This window comes from Beta vulgaris, chromosome 2, assembly GCF_026745355.1.
Source record: "Beta vulgaris subsp. vulgaris cultivar EL10 chromosome 2, EL10.2, whole genome shotgun sequence".
NCBI lineage: Eukaryota > Viridiplantae > Streptophyta > Magnoliopsida > Caryophyllales > Amaranthaceae > Beta > Beta vulgaris.
In genome coordinates this window covers 36,089,434-36,105,710 of record NC_079203.1, presented here as the reverse complement: position 1 = coordinate 36,105,710, position 16,277 = coordinate 36,089,434, and the positions used below count along the sequence as shown (strand labels likewise).

The 16,277-nt window shown below is 33.1% G+C and overlaps 1 protein-coding gene and 1 non-coding gene across 2 annotated transcripts; both read left to right on the top strand.

Annotated features, from left to right (window-relative positions):
• Positions 1-10,225: 10,225 nt before the first annotated feature.
• LOC104886834 (elongation factor 1-alpha) lies at positions 10,226-13,387 on the top strand. The gene is made up of 3 exons (XM_010671359.4): positions 10,226-10,370; positions 11,551-12,031; positions 12,150-13,387. The coding sequence occupies exons 2-3, from the start codon at positions 11,570-11,572 to the stop codon at positions 13,029-13,031; spliced, it is 1,344 nt and encodes a 447-aa protein (XP_010669661.1). The 5' UTR covers positions 10,226-10,370; positions 11,551-11,569; the 3' UTR covers positions 13,032-13,387.
• Positions 11,201-11,273, top strand: TRNAA-AGC (transfer RNA alanine (anticodon AGC)). Its single transcript has one exon. It is a non-coding gene; the product is annotated as a tRNA-Ala (tRNA).
• Positions 13,388-16,277: the final 2,890 nt, after the last annotated feature.

Genomic DNA, 16,277 nt, shown 5'->3' with positions numbered 1-16,277 from the left:
GTGAGAATAAAAAAGGGTTTTTTTTGTTTAATTTAGGATAGAAAATGAAGGGAAAAATTTGTAAGAGAGATGGAAGTAAATCGAATCACATTCAACGACAAAAACATAACGGTCAATGATGCAAAAATGGAAAAAAGTTTTATCTCGCAATTTTTTTTTGTTTAAGATTGTAAGTTTCCAAAAGGGATATTCCATTTGGTACCATTGAATTTTTGGCTTTTCCATTTGGTACCACTGTTATTTTAAACTTTCATATGATACCACTCTAATTTAATATTAATCTTTATCCTACCATTTTTTTAAGTAAATTGTTAGTTAATTGTTGAATAAGAATACAATTTTGTTTGAGTTTGCATGTTTCTATTTGCAGTTGCAAAAATTTAATAAATTAAGATTTTAGGGTGTCGTTTTAACCCTTAAAGCTCTATTTTTCAGTCAAAATTTTCATAAAAATGATCATAATATTCTATATCTTTTTATTGTCAAATATGACCTCAACTTTGACCTTAACGACTAAAACAATTACTAAAACCTTAACGTAAATTAAAACATGTAAATTGAAGTAAAACTCTAGCCTATTCTAACTTAAATTAACACTTTACTTAGTTGAATGCTACAATAGAGAATAAATTCAAATTATAGTGGTACCATGTAGAATATCTAAAAAATAGTGGTACCAAATGGAAAAGCCAAAAGTACAATGGTACCAAATGGAATATCCCTTTCCAAAAAAATAAATAAAAAGTTGTTTTTCACAAAAAATTAATTATAAAAGTTTGTTTCTAACAAAAAAAAACTCTTTATTTATTATCAATTGCAAAATCTTGAATAAGGCGAAACATTTTTACACGTGACAATAGTACTTTTAATGATTCTTTATTTTCTATTGAAAAAGGTATTTTTAAAAAGAGAGAATGATTGGGGTGTTACTATTCAGTCCATAGAGATAGAGTTTATGTTCTAAGAATAACTAATATTTTCTTTACTTTATTTTCAGTTCTTATAAAAAAACAAGTATTGATAAGTTCGGATTAGGATTAATAAGGTTGAATAATTCCAGTTAAGCAAGAATAAGGCTTGACGCACTCACATTAAGACATAACATACCCATAATAAGTTATAGGTAAATAAAAATAATTTGAAATGAACATACCCATAAGAAAAAATAACATAGATTAGTTTAGATAAGTTCGAATAAGACTTAATAAATAAAAATAAGGTTTGATATAATTGCAAATAAGTGCTACTATAGTGACTAGAGTTGTTCATATTGGATAACCCGATTAGATCCAAAATTTTGGATTGGGGAAAAGGTGATCCAAATCTTATGTTGAAAAAATATGACATCCAAAATTTCAATTATTCGAATATAGAATAAGATATTCGAATTATCCGATTCATTTTATTTTTGTGCTCATTAAATCAAGTTGATTCAAAATCCACCGAAAACAACAACCAATCAATAATCATAGACTGCGCAAAGCTTAATATTAAAACCAAAAAATTAAGTACAAACTAAAGCAAAAAAGGAGGATAGTAAAATCTATACAAAATTAAAAAGGTGTTACAACCAAAGTAACGGTGTCACGTGACACTCTTCTCAAGCTTATAATACACATGTTTATAATCTCAATAAAAAATATTAACAACGTTTAGGCTCCATTTGGTAGGACGTAAACGATTTTCATTAAAAACTGTTTTCATTTATATATTCAATTTTACATTGTTTGGTTTCTAAAGGACTAAAGAGTGTAAAATCAATTTTTATTGGAGTAAAATTGTTCTCCCAATAATGTAAAATCTTTTTCTTTCAAAATGAAGGCAAAAATATTTTCCTTCCGTTTCTTTATCTCTCTTGTACACTCATCTCACTACCTCCTTACTTTTCGTTTCATTTTCCTTTCATTTCAATATTTTTCTTACATGAAACAAAACAACTGGAAAACATAATTTGGAATTGGGTTTTACATTGTAATTTATTTTTCATGAAAATCATTTTACACTAAAAATATTTTACGCTCAACCAAACGGAGCCTTAGTTATCAGGATTCAAACACATGATCTTTTAAATTAAATGTGAGAGTGTAACCACTAATCTGTTACAATTTAAATGCTTAATGTTTGAAAGTAAACATAATAAAGTTTATTAATTGTATGTAATTATAAAAACATGTAGACAAGCTTTTTGATATTTAACCCTTTTACTAAGTAATAAATTTTTCCAACCCAAATTTCATTGAAATTGTTATCCCCGATTCCTTAGATGTTTTTTTAAAACAACTTATCATACCGTAACACCCATTTTTCAATTTCGCACTAGATAAAATATTGCAAAAAGATACTTGAATCAATTATGAAACCTATGAATAATAATAAAGTTGATAATTGTAACTAACCCGTGGTATCGCCTAGGCCAAAGTACTGGTGCTATAGTTGAAAGATGAAACAACAAACATGCACAAATAAGAACTTGTAGATGTAACTAACAAAGTAAGTCGTGAATCTATCACATCAGATCTTGCAATAAATTGACCCATAAACAACTTTAAAAAAAAAGAGAAACTGAAGATGAGGAAGAGAGAGGAGATGGGGTGAAACACAATAATTAATTTCTAACTAGTGTTTAGGTCCGAGCGATACCTCGGGGTTTTTCTGTGCTATAATTTGGTTGTAGTTAAATAAGTCATCTCATACTCATTTAAAAAGTTATGTCATTCATTATATGGATTTCGAAAGTTCTCTTTTCATACATCATAATTAATTTTGATTAAATAAACAATATTAGTATAGTGGAGTGATGGTTATATCTCTTTCTTTCATACTTGAGGCTGTGGGATCGAATGTTCACGTATGCTTTTTTTTTATATATGAGAAAGACGTGGATAGAATGTTACTTATTAAGGGAGCGACACATGGCACATATACATTCTAAGGAACACTTTCTCAATATATTAGACGTGGATGCGGCCTAAGCCCATATTTAATACAGACTTATGATCAAATTTATTTATAGCTAGTATTACGATAAATATAAGGGTAGTATTGTAGTGGTCAACACTGCTCTTCAAATAGTATCATGCATACATAATTAATTTTAATGAACATGTAATTTTTTTTTATTTTTAAGGATGCAAGGGATATGTTTAATAACATTAACTAATTACAACACATATTTGTAATTTTGTGGAAACATGGATCACTAAGAGACGTTAGATTAGATGGTGATTCTTTGAAAACCCTTACATAAGGTCAGGGGTTCGAGCCCAGGCTTCAGCATATTTATTTTTTAAATAATGACCACTTGACTTTGTTGGTTAACAGAGTGGCAAAATTCTGGTGGTAGGAGGAGGGTGCCACGTGGCGCATCGACGTTGTTACGCACGCCTTTTAATATATTTGTATAGATTTATTTTTGTGCTCATTAAATCAAGTTGATTCAAAATCCACCGAAAACAACAACCAATCAATAACCATAGACTGCGCAAAGCTTAATATTAAAACCAAAAAATTAAGTACAAACTAAAGCAAAAAAGGAGGATAGTAAAATCTATACAAATATATTAAAAGGTGTTACAACCAAAGTAACGGTGTCACGTGACACTCTTCTCAAGCTTATAATACACATGTTTATAATCTCAATAAAAAATATTAACAACGTTTAGGCTCCATTTGGTAGGACGTAACGATTTTCATTAAAAACTGTTTTCATTTATATATTCAATTTTACATTGTTTGGTTTCTAAAGGACTAAAGAGTGTAAAATCAATTTTTATTGGAGTAAAATTGTTCTCCCAATAATGTAAAGTCATTTTTCTTTCAAAATGAAGGCAAAAATATTTTCCTTCCGTTTCTTTATTCTCTTGTACACTCATCTCACTACCTCCTTACTTTTCGTTTCATTTTCCTTTCATTTCAATATTTTTCTTACATGAAACAAAACAACTGGAAAACATAATTTGGAATTGGGTTTTACATTGTAATTTATTTTTCATGAAAATCATTTTACACTAAAAATGTTTTACGCTCAACCAAACGGAGCCTTAGTTACCAGGATTCAAACACATGATCTTTTAAATTAAATGTGAGAGTGTAACCACTAATCTGTTACAATTTAAATGCTTAATGTTTGAAAGTAAACATAATAAAGTTTATTAATTGTATGTAATTATAAAACATGTAGACAAGCTTTTTGATATTTAACCCTTTTACTAAGTAATAAATTTTTCCAACCCAAATTTCATTGAAATTGTTATCCCCGATTCCTTAGATGTGTTTTTTAAAACAACTTATCATACCGTAACACCCATTTTTCAATTTCGCACTAGATAAAATATAGCAAAAAGATACTTGAATCAATTATGAAACCTATGAATAATAATAAAGTTGATAATTGTAACTAACCCGTGGTATCGCCTAGGCCAAAGTACTGGTGCTATAGTTGAAAGATGAAACAACAAACATGCACAAATAAGAACTTGTAGATGTAACTAACAAAGTAAGTCGTGAATCTATCACATCAGATCTAGCAATAAATTGACCCATAAACAACTTTAAAAAAAAAAGAGAAACTGAAGATGAGGAAGAGAGAGGAGATGGGGTGAAACACAATAATTAATTTCTAACTAGTGTTTAGGTCCGAGCGATACCTCGGGGTTTTTCTGTGCTATAATTTGGTTGTAGTTAAATAAGTCATCTCATACTCATTTAAAAAGTTATGTCATTCATTATATGGATTTCGAAAGTTCTCTTTTCATACATCATAATTAATTTTGATTAAATAAACAATAATAGTATAGTGGAGTGATGGTTATATCTCTTTCTTTCATACTTGAGGCTGTGGGATCGAATGTTCACGTATGCTTTTTTTTTTTACTATATGAGAAAGACGTGGATAGAATGTTACTTATTAAGGGAGCGACACATGGCACATATACATTCTAAGGAACACTTTCTCAATATATTAGACGTGGATGCGGCCTAAGCCCATATTTAATACAGACTTATGATCAAATTTTATTTATAGCTAGTATTACGATAAATATAAGGGTAGTATTGTAGTGGTCAACACTGCTCTTCAAATAGTATCATGCATACATAATTAATTTTAATGAACATGTAATTTTTTTTTATTTTTAAGGATGCAAGGGATATGTTTAATAACATTAACTAATTACAACACATATTTGTAATTTTGTGGAAACATGGATCACTAAGAGACGTTAGATTAGATGGTGATTCTTTGAAAACCCTTACATAAGGTCAGGGGTTCGAGCCCAGGCTTCAGCATATTTATTTTTTAAATAATGACCACTTGACTTTGTTGGTTAACAGAGTGGCAAAATTCTGGTGGTAGGAGGAGGGTGCCACGTGGCGCATCGACGTTGTTACGCACGCCTTTTAATATATTTGTATAGATTTATTTTTGTGCTCATTAAATCAAGTTGATTCAAAATCCACCGAAAACAACAACCAATCAATAACCATAGACTGCGCAAAGCTTAATATTAAAACCAAAAAATTAAGTACAAACTAAAGCAAAAAAGGAGGATAGTAAAATCTATACAAATATATTAAAAGGTGTTACAACCAAAGTAACGGTGTCACGTGACACTCTTCTCAAGCTTATAATACACATGTTTATAATCTCAATAAAAAATATTAACAACGTTTAGGCTCCATTTGGTAGGACGTAAACGATTTTCATTAAAAACTGTTTTCATTTATATATTCAATTTTACATTGTTTGGTTTCTAAAGGACTAAAGAGTGTAAAATCAATTTTTATTGGAGTAAAATTGTTCTCCCAATAATGTAAAGTCATTTTTCTTTCAAAATGAAGGCAAAAATATTTTCCTTCCGTTTCTTTATCTCTCTTGTACACTCATCTCACTACCTCCTTACTTTTCGTTTCATTTTCCTTTCATTTCAATATTTTTCTTACATGAAACAAAACAACTGGAAAACATAATTTGGAATTGGGTTTTACATTGTAATTTATTTTTCATGAAAATCATTTTACACTAAAAATGTTTTACGCTCAACCAAACGGAGCCTTAGTTACCAGGATTCAAACACATGATCTTTTAAATTAAATGTGAGAGTGTAACCACTAATCTGTTACAATTTAAATGCTTAATGTTTGAAAGTAAACATAATAAAGTTTATTAATTGTATGTAATTATAAAAACATGTAGACAAGCTTTTTGATATTTAACCCTTTTACTAAGTAATAAATTTTTCCAACCCAAATTTCATTGAAATTGTTATCCCCGATTCCTTAGATGTGTTTTTTAAAACAACTTATCATACCGTAACACCCATTTTTCAATTTCGCACTAGATAAAATATAGCAAAAAGATACTTGAATCAATTATGAAACCTATGAATAATAATAAAGTTGATAATTGTAACTAACCCGTGGTATCGCCTAGGCCAAAGTACTGGTGCTATAGTTGAAAGATGAAACAACAAACATGCACAAATAAGAACTTGTAGATGTAACTAACAAAGTAAGTCGTGAATCTATCACATCAGATCTAGCAATAAATTGACCCATAAACAACTTTAAAAAAAAAGAGAAACTGAAGATGAGGAAGAGAGAGGAGATGGGGTGAAACACAATAATTAATTTCTAACTAGTGTTTAGGTCCGAGCGATACCTCGGGGTTTTTCTGTGCTATAATTTGGTTGTAGTTAAATAAGTCATCTCATACTCATTTAAAAAGTTATGTCATTCATTATATGGATTTCGAAAGTTCTCTTTTCATACATCATAATTAATTTTGATTAAATAAACAATAATAGTATAGTGGAGTGATGGTTATATCTCTTTCTTTCATACTTGAGGCTGTGGGATCGAATGTTCACGTATGCTTTTTTTTTTACTATATGAGAAAGACGTGGATAGAATGTTACTTATTAAGGGAGCGACACATGGCACATATACATTCTAAGGAACACTTTCTCAATATATTAGACGTGGATGCGGCCTAAGCCCATATTTAATACAGACTTATGATCAAATTTTATTTATAGCTAGTATTACGATAAATATAAGGGTAGTATTGTAGTGGTCAACACTGCTCTTCAAATAGTATCATGCATACATAATTAATTTTAATGAACATGTAATTTTTTTTTATTTTTAAGGATGCAAGGGATATGTTTAATAACATTAACTAATTACAACACATATTTGTAATTTTGTGGAAACATGGATCACTAAGAGACGTTAGATTAGATGGTGATTCTTTGAAAACCCTTACATAAGGTCAGGGGTTCGAGCCCAGGCTTCAGCATATTTATTTTTTAAATAATGACCACTTGACTTTGTTGGTTAACAGAGTGGCAAAATTCTGGTGGTAGGAGGAGGGTGCCACGTGGCGCATCGACGTTGTTACGCACGCCTTTTAATATATTTGTATAGATTTATTTTGTGCTCATTAAATCAAGTTGATTCAAAATCCACCGAAAACAACAACCAATCAATAACCATAGACTGCGCAAAGCTTAATATTAAAACCAAAAAATTAAGTACAAACTAAAGCAAAAAAGGAGGATAGTAAAATCTATACAAATATATTAAAAGGTGTTACAACCAAAGTAACGGTGTCACGTGACACTCTTCTCAAGCTTATAATACACATGTTTATAATCTCAATAAAAAATATTAACAACGTTTAGGCTCCATTTGGTAGGACGTAAACGATTTTCATTAAAAACTGTTTTCATTTATATATTCAATTTTACATTGTTTGGTTTCTAAAGGACTAAAGAGTGTAAAATCAATTTTTATTGGAGTAAAATTGTTCTCCCAATAATGTAAAATCATTTTTCTTTCAAAATGAAGGCAAAAATATTTTCCTTCCGTTTCTTTATCTCTCTTGTACACTCATCTCACTACCTCCTTACTTTTCGTTTCATTTTCCTTTCATTTCAATATTTTTCTTACATGAAACAAAACAACTGGAAAACATAATTTGGAATTGGGTTTTACATTGTAATTTATTTTTCATGAAAATCATTTTACACTAAAAATGTTTTACGCTCAACCAAACGGAGCCTTAGTTACCAGGATTCAAACACATGATCTTTTAAATTAAATGTGAGAGTGTAACCACTAATCTGTTACAATTTAAATGCTTAATGTTTGAAAGTAAACATAATAAAGTTTATTAATTGTATGTAATTATAAAAACATGTAGACAAGCTTTTTGATATTTAACCCTTTTACTAAGTAATAAATTTTTCCAACCCAAATTTCATTGAAATTGTTATCCCCGATTCCTTAGATGTGTTTTTTAAAACAACTTATCATACCGTAACACCCATTTTTCAATTTCGCACTAGATAAAATATAGCAAAAAGATACTTGAATCAATTATGAAACCTATGAATAATAATAAAGTTGATAATTGTAACTAACCCGTGGTATCGCCTAGGCCAAAGTACTGGTGCTATAGTTGAAAGATGAAACAACAAACATGCACAAATAAGAACTTGTAGATGTAACTAACAAAGTAAGTCGTGAATCTATCACATCAGATCTAGCAATAAATTGACCCATAAACAACTTTAAAAAAAAAAGAGAAACTGAAGATGAGGAAGAGAGAGGAGATGGGGTGAAACACAATAATTAATTTCTAACTAGTGTTTAGGTCCGAGCGATACCTCGGGGTTTTTCTGTGCTATAATTTGGTTGTAGTTAAATAAGTCATCTCATACTCATTTAAAAAGTTATGTCATTTATTATATGGATTTCGAAAGTTCTCTTTTCATACATCATAATTAATTTTGATTAAATAAACAATAATAGTATAGTGGAGTGATGGTTATATCTCTTTCTTTCATACTTGAGGCTGTGGGATCGAATGTTCACGTATGCTTTTTTTTTTTACTATATGAGAAAGACGTGGATAGAATGTTACTTATTAAGGGAGCGACACATGGCACATATACATTCTAAGGAACACTTTCTCAATATATTAGACGTGGATGCGGCCTAAGCCCATATTTAATACAGACTTATGATCAAATTTTATTTATAGCTAGTATTACGATAAATATAAGGGTAGTATTGTAGTGGTCAACACTGCTCTTCAAATAGTATCATGCATACATAATTAATTTTAATGAACATGTAATTTTTTTTTATTTTTAAGGATGCAAGGGATATGTTTAATAACATTAACTAATTACAACACATATTTGTAATTTTGTGGAAACATGGATCACTAAGAGACGTTAGATTAGATGGTGATTCTTTGAAAACCCTTACATAAGGTCAGGGGTTCGAGCCCAGGCTTCAGCATATTTATTTTTTAAATAATGACCACTTGACTTTGTTGGTTAACAGAGTGGCAAAATTCTGGTGGTAGGAGGAGGGTGCCACGTGGCGCATCGACGTTGTTACGCACGCCTTTTAATATATTTGTATAGATTGACGTTGCAACTTGAGGAAGAGAAAAGTTATTTTAAAGTCACCAATGGGCTACGTAGTGGCCTACGAGGCGAAGAGGGCAGAGTAAAGGAAGGATGGTGAAGCACATCAATTATGAATAGGGTTGGTGCTTTGTGGGATTGTTGTTGTCGCTGTTAAGAGGGCTACATGGGGCGGTGATACTGTGAAGTAGAGAGTGGGTAGCGGGGTGGGGGGGGGGGGCTAGGCAAGTGGGGAGGTGTCAAAATGGGGAGTTAGGTTAAGATTAATTTAAAGTTCAAAGTTCTTTGAAAAAAAAGAAAATTTAGTATTTCAATAAACTCCCGGATATTTCAAATACCTGTAATAAAAAGCTTATAATATATACCTGATATTTTAATTTTTTGGATATCAGATTCGAAAAATAAAAAACTTAAAAAATTCAGTTCGGACATCCGACTTTTCGAATCGAATAGACAAGATCACAAATCAGATATGATTTCTTTGAACAACTCTAACAGTGACAGTAATTTTTTACAAGTTCAAATAAAGTACAATAAATTCAGTTATTTTTTTCAAAAACAAATTTAATTAAGTTCAAAAACAAATTTAATTAAGTTCAAATAAATTCAAATAAGAAAAAGTAAGTTGAGAAAAATAAGGTGGAAAACAAACGCAGTCGTATGCTAATGCTTCCCATGGGCCGTATTCCGTAGGTCGTGCAAGTCCTCCCCCCTTGTATGCAGTAACCCATACCGACCCGGAAGTTTATGGGATGGTCCATATTCTACGGTACATAACCTAATTGTGTGCTCATTTCATTTCAGTCGCCACCCTCTCTTTGTAGTATAAGTAGTGTCATTCTCCCCTTGCTAACCCTATACTTCCCTACATTTCCTCATTTCTCTCTCTCCTCTCCTCACTGCGGCTAGGGTTTTTTCTCTACTTTGAAGGTCCTCTCTCTCCTCCCTCTCTATCATTTCTAATGCTGTAAAATGTTTTTCTTTCATCAAATCTCCTTCATGTTTTGTCATATATTCAACTCATTTCTGAGTTAATGGTGTTTATTCTTTGAATTTCGAACTATCGTCTTTGATCTGTTGTTTGCTCATTTGATCTGATTAAGTATGTTTTTATGTGGAATATTTTACTGATTTTCAGTATTCGATTCATTCATATTTCAAGTTGCATCGATTTTGCTGTTTTTGCTGTATAGAGATGAATTTCTGATTTGATTAAATTCTGATTAACTCATTTAATCTGATATATGGAGCATCTTTTGTTGTATGATTTGCATTTTCTGCAGTTTTTATGAGTTTTTAATTTACGTTTTTTTGTTTCTTTGATTTTACTTTGTTCGTCAACTTTATCTCATGTTAAAAAGAGAAATTTTAGATCGACGTGGAATTCGATGATTAACTTGTTGGATGATGTGATATGTGATTATTAAACTTTGTTTTATGAAGATCTGTTATTATTTAACCTGATAACTAGAACTAAACGTTATCTTCTGGTAGATAGTGATAGCAACATCTGAAAGAGAATTTCTTTTACATAGACGAGCTTTCGGTGAATTTTTCATCTAAATTTATTGTATGTGTATGTGTGTTATTTACACGAGATGTGTCCTTGTGATTATGTATCACAATTTGACCTTAAATTAGACATTATGATTGCAAGACTAAGTGATAATCGATTCTTTCGATTTGATTAGTTTTGCTTAATGTCCTAATACACTAGTCCTTCAAAGTGACTTGTGTTTAAGGCACCTAAAATGGAAATGGTCAGGATAGCTCAGTTGGCAGAGCAGAGGACTAGCAGTCCTTGAGTCACCAGTTCAATTCTGGTTCCTGGCATATGCTGTTTTCTTTTCACTTTTTGCTATGATTTTTAAAATTTTTAGTAGTTTTGATCCCATATTTCATTCTGAGTATTTTGATGGCAAATCTTCTCATGTACATAATCTATAAATCATGATCTTTTAATAGATTCCCATTTATGATGTATGTTCTTTGTCTAATCCTTGGAACATCGTTGAGGATATGCTATAGGTAGTTTTTGTTCTTGGATACAACTGAGTAGGATAATTATGTGCAATGTGTTTTTGTACTAAACTATACTGTCTGTTTACAGTTTCTCATAAGATACCAACATGGGTAAGGAAAAGATTCATATCAGTTTGGTGGTCATTGGCCACGTCGATTCTGGAAAGTCGACCACCACTGGTCACTTGATTTACAAGCTTGGTGGTATTGACAAGCGTGTGATCGAGAGATTTGAGAAGGAAGCTGCTGAGATGAACAAGAGGTCCTTCAAGTATGCCTGGGTGCTTGACAAACTTAAGGCAGAGCGTGAGCGTGGTATTACCATTGATATTGCCTTGTGGAAGTTTGAGACCAACAAGTACTACTGCACAGTCATTGATGCCCCCGGACATCGTGACTTTATCAAGAATATGATTACTGGTACCTCCCAGGCTGATTGTGCTATCCTCATTATTGACTCCACCACTGGAGGTTTTGAGGCTGGTATCTCCAAGGATGGTCAAACCCGTGAGCACGCACTTCTTGCCTTCACCCTTGGTGTCAAGCAAATGATTTGCTGCTGTAACAAGGTATAATTACCACTGTCTTTCCTTTAATCGTCATCATCTTCTGTGATTCCTTCTTGTGTTATTTTGAGTTTTCCTTTATATTGGATTGTTCTAATTCTTGTGGTGTTATGTTGAATAGATGGATGCCACCACCCCCAAGTACTCCAAGGCTAGGTACGAGGAAATCGTGAAGGAAGTCTCTTCATACCTCAAGAAGGTTGGTTACAACCCAGACAAAATCCCATTCGTTCCCATTTCTGGGTTCGAGGGTGACAACATGATTGAGAGGTCCACCAACCTCGACTGGTACAAGGGACCAACCCTTCTTGAGGCCCTTGACTTGATCAATGAACCAAAGAGACCCTCAGACAAGCCCCTCCGTCTCCCACTCCAGGATGTGTACAAGATTGGAGGTATTGGAACGGTGCCCGTTGGACGTGTTGAGACTGGTGTTTTGAAGCCTGGTATGCTTGTTACTTTTGGTCCTACTGGACTGACCACTGAAGTTAAGTCAGTGGAGATGCACCACGAGTCTCTTCCAGAGGCTCTGCCTGGTGACAATGTTGGCTTCAACGTCAAGAATGTTGCTGTCAAGGATCTCAAGCGTGGTTTTGTGGCTTCTGACTCAAAGAATGACCCCGCCAAGGAAGCAGCTAACTTCATTGCTCAGGTCATCATCATGAACCACCCTGGACAGATCGGAAATGGTTATGCCCCAGTGCTTGATTGCCACACCTCCCACATTGCTGTTAAGTTTGCTGAGCTTGTGACCAAGATTGACAGGCGTTCAGGTAAGGAGATTGAGAAGGAGCCCAAGTTCTTGAAGAATGGTGATGCTGGTATGGTTAAGATGATTCCCACCAAACCTATGGTGGTGGAAACTTTCTCAGAGTACCCACCCCTTGGTCGTTTTGCCGTCAGAGACATGAGGCAGACTGTTGCTGTTGGTGTCATCAAGAATGTTGAGAAGAAGGACCCAACCGGTGCCAAGGTTACCAAGGCAGCCCTCAAGAAGAAGTGAATGGTTTTGGCTCCGATTGTTGCTGATATTGGTTTCCATTACAAGTATTATACAGACTTGTTTTTTATTAGTAGTTTTTGTGTGTTTTATTTGAACTTTTGTTTTCTATGTCGTAAACTCTTGTCTTCAGCGTCTTCTGGCACTTATTCTCAGAATTGGGTGCTGGATCGACGGTGGCATGATTTTGGTCTGCAGTGCTCTGCTTGGTCCTATGTTGGACGTGTCGGTTTAGTATTTTGATGTCAGATACCCTTTGAGGTTGTTTTCATGATGTCAAGTTGCTTTTACCTATTATCGAACTAAACTTTGTCAAGTATTGCCGTTCCTTGTTTAATGTTAGTAGATTGTTTCCAATATGTTCTTGAACTTTTTTCTGCATATCTTATTTGTTTCTCCTATCTTGTATTACTGTTGAGGTTGTGTACAATCACACTATTTCAAGCAATTCATGATCAGTAGTAGAAGAATTCTTTCTCCAAATTATGTTGATGTGATTCTTGACAAGAGAGTGGTTTGTTGCTAACTTGCTAGCCCCTCTTACTAGGAACTGTAACACTGATTTTAGCTCAAATTAGATGTGACCAAATGGCCGCTAGGAAGCCTCCCAAAAAATTTGCCCGCTTGTTTGGCTGGTTCATATTTTTGAGTGCAAAGGTTGTTTTTTCGTTCCAAAATAAAAACCTTTTTTTTTTTGGTAAAGTTCGGGTGATCAAAATTTGATCGAATGAATCTAGGTTACCCCAACAAAAAATTTGGGCAATGGCTTGAACCTGGGCCCATAAATTTGCCCAAGCTTTGGCATTTTTGGTTTGGATTTGGTCGGGCTTGTGAATCTGTTTCACTTTGAGTTCGTGCTACGAATTACCTCCTTCGTGGTATCTCAGTGGTGGCGTGGCGGGGTCCTTAGGGTTGGGGTTCATCTCTTTCTGGAAATAGTTACCGGAGTAAAATCGTAATATGGGAGTATGTTCTCCGAAAAATGTGATGGCTTTGTTTTTTTTGGCAGCCTGTTTGCTGTAGCGAGCACGGCCCATCTTTATTCTCAATGCCATCGATCTACTTATGGTCTTCACGTTTTCTCTCAGTTGCCTCTGAAAGCTGCAGATGAACCTTGATCCAATTGAGCTCTAGAGCCCTCATGAGGCACATATCGATCAGTGACTCAGTGTTGCATGTCTAATGGTGGAGAGGGGATGACGGTGGTTTTCCTTAGACAACTAAAGAAGAGTAGAATGACACTTTGGGTTTGTGCGTGGTGTGGCCTTGGATGAAAGAAAGCATAAGTGGTGAATTCGGAGGTTTGTTTGTGCATGGTTATTAAAGATGCTATAATGAGCAAATGTTGCATTAGGAAGTGTGATAGTCAAACTTTTGCAATTGAAAAAGAATGAAGGATGCGTTGTAATACCAATACCAAACGGAACTTGTGATTGTTAACAATGCTCTAAGGTGATTCTTAGGGGTATTGTTATTGCAAAGAAATACAAGAAAACGATTTAAATATTTCAAATTTGTTATTATGGGTGATATATATTAGGAAAATTTGCACAAAATCACTTAAGTACTTATTTAGAAACTCCCACCTTTATGTTCTTTCCCTCTAAATTTCCACCTAAACTTTCCAAAACCTTTATAAACTTCCATGATTTAACGGATTCTGCCCAAACTCCGTTAGTGGTGGGACCTACATCAATTTTTTCTTTTGTTTTTCCCTCCAAACAACTCACTTCCCCATTCTTATATAAGAGAATTTGGAGAAGAAGAAGGTGGTGGTGTAGCGGGAAGTGAGCTTTTGAAATTGTTGGAGGAGGGGGGGGGGGAGGGTTAGGGAAGTGAGTCAAGGGGAGGAGAGAGAGAAAAGAAATGCAAGTATATAAATATGGTATAAAAATACTATATTTATGGCGTTCATAGGAAATTCTAGGACGTCATTTAGCAAAATCCTTAAAGAATTTGGGAAATTTGAACACAAGAAACTAAAAAGCGGAAAGAAAATTAAAATCCAGACATTAAAGAGAAACAAGGGTGATTTTACTTTCTTATAACCTTCATGGCCCGTTTGGTAGTCGTTAATAAATTGCGGTAATGGGAATGAATTTTAAATGTAATTTTATTAGGGTAGCACCCTTAAAATCTCCACGGGGAGACATTTTTTTTATGGGCAACCAATCTTACCCATAAACTTGTGTTTTTGTCTTCAAAGGGAAGCAATTTTCATTACCACTCATTACCCAATAAGTAGATGTTGGTATCTGGTGTAGGATCAACTCCAAAACGCAAGGCAAGAAGAATAAAATGCACCAATGAACATGCAAAAAGTAATTGATTTGACAGCCAATGATGTACATTCCCTTACTTCTCACTTTCCAACACTCAACATCCATCATTTCACTTTCCTAAAATTCAAAAACTCCATAACCTTCATATTTCCAAACCACTATAATTATCTTCCACCATCCCAAAAATTAGTCATAAATTTTGCAAATATTTCATTCAATATCCCAAATTTCGTTCAATATCCCAACAATTGAGTAATTTTCTCCTCCTTTCATGTCTAATGATTTTGTTTTTTAAATTTCGTCCTCTAGTTACTAAATTTCGTTTTTTTGGGGTTCCAAGAATACAAAGTGAAGAAATACCATGGACCATCCTTTTGAGAGCAAAGGGGAAAAATCTGAATAAATATTTGAACCTCTACTTTGAATGTCTGTATAGTTCATTGTGTGTTATGACATTGTTCACTAAATCACTAGGATTGTACTTTGGATGTCTATTATTGTTCATTGTGTGTTATTGACGATTTTATGGGGCTGCATGATGGAATTTGATTTAAACAATTGACTTACATTGTTAATCTTTCTGTTGTACAATAATGGACTTCCATTGAACATATGAACTATGTTGTTATTTTTATGAACATGCAAACAAACTGTGGTTACTTCTTATTATTTACATTGTTGTATATTAAGTGAAATTGATTGTACATTACTAGGGCAAAGGTACAAATGATAGACTAAGGTTATTCATTAAAATTCAATATATGTACAATGACACTAACAGTCCCACAAGTAAAGAGTGAAACATTAAATGCAATTAGGATGCCAAATGAATACTTTTATTCTATTATGTTTCTTTGTACATTATTGGTTTTGTGGTTGTTCATTAACAAACTCAAAATGTACAATGACAGCCCCCCACCTGAAAATAACCCAATTCCTGAAGCTTATGTCAAGTGAGTAATTTGCA

Excerpts from the sequence above, each read along its gene's own strand:
- LOC104886834 (XM_010671359.4), top strand. The coding sequence starts at position 11,570 with ATGGGTAAGGAAAAGATTCATATCAGTTTGGTGGTCATTGGCCACGTC. Across the intron at positions 12,032-12,149 it reads TGATTTGCTGCTGTAACAAG|ATGGATGCCACCACCCCCAA; the intron begins GTATAATTACCA and ends TATGTTGAATAG.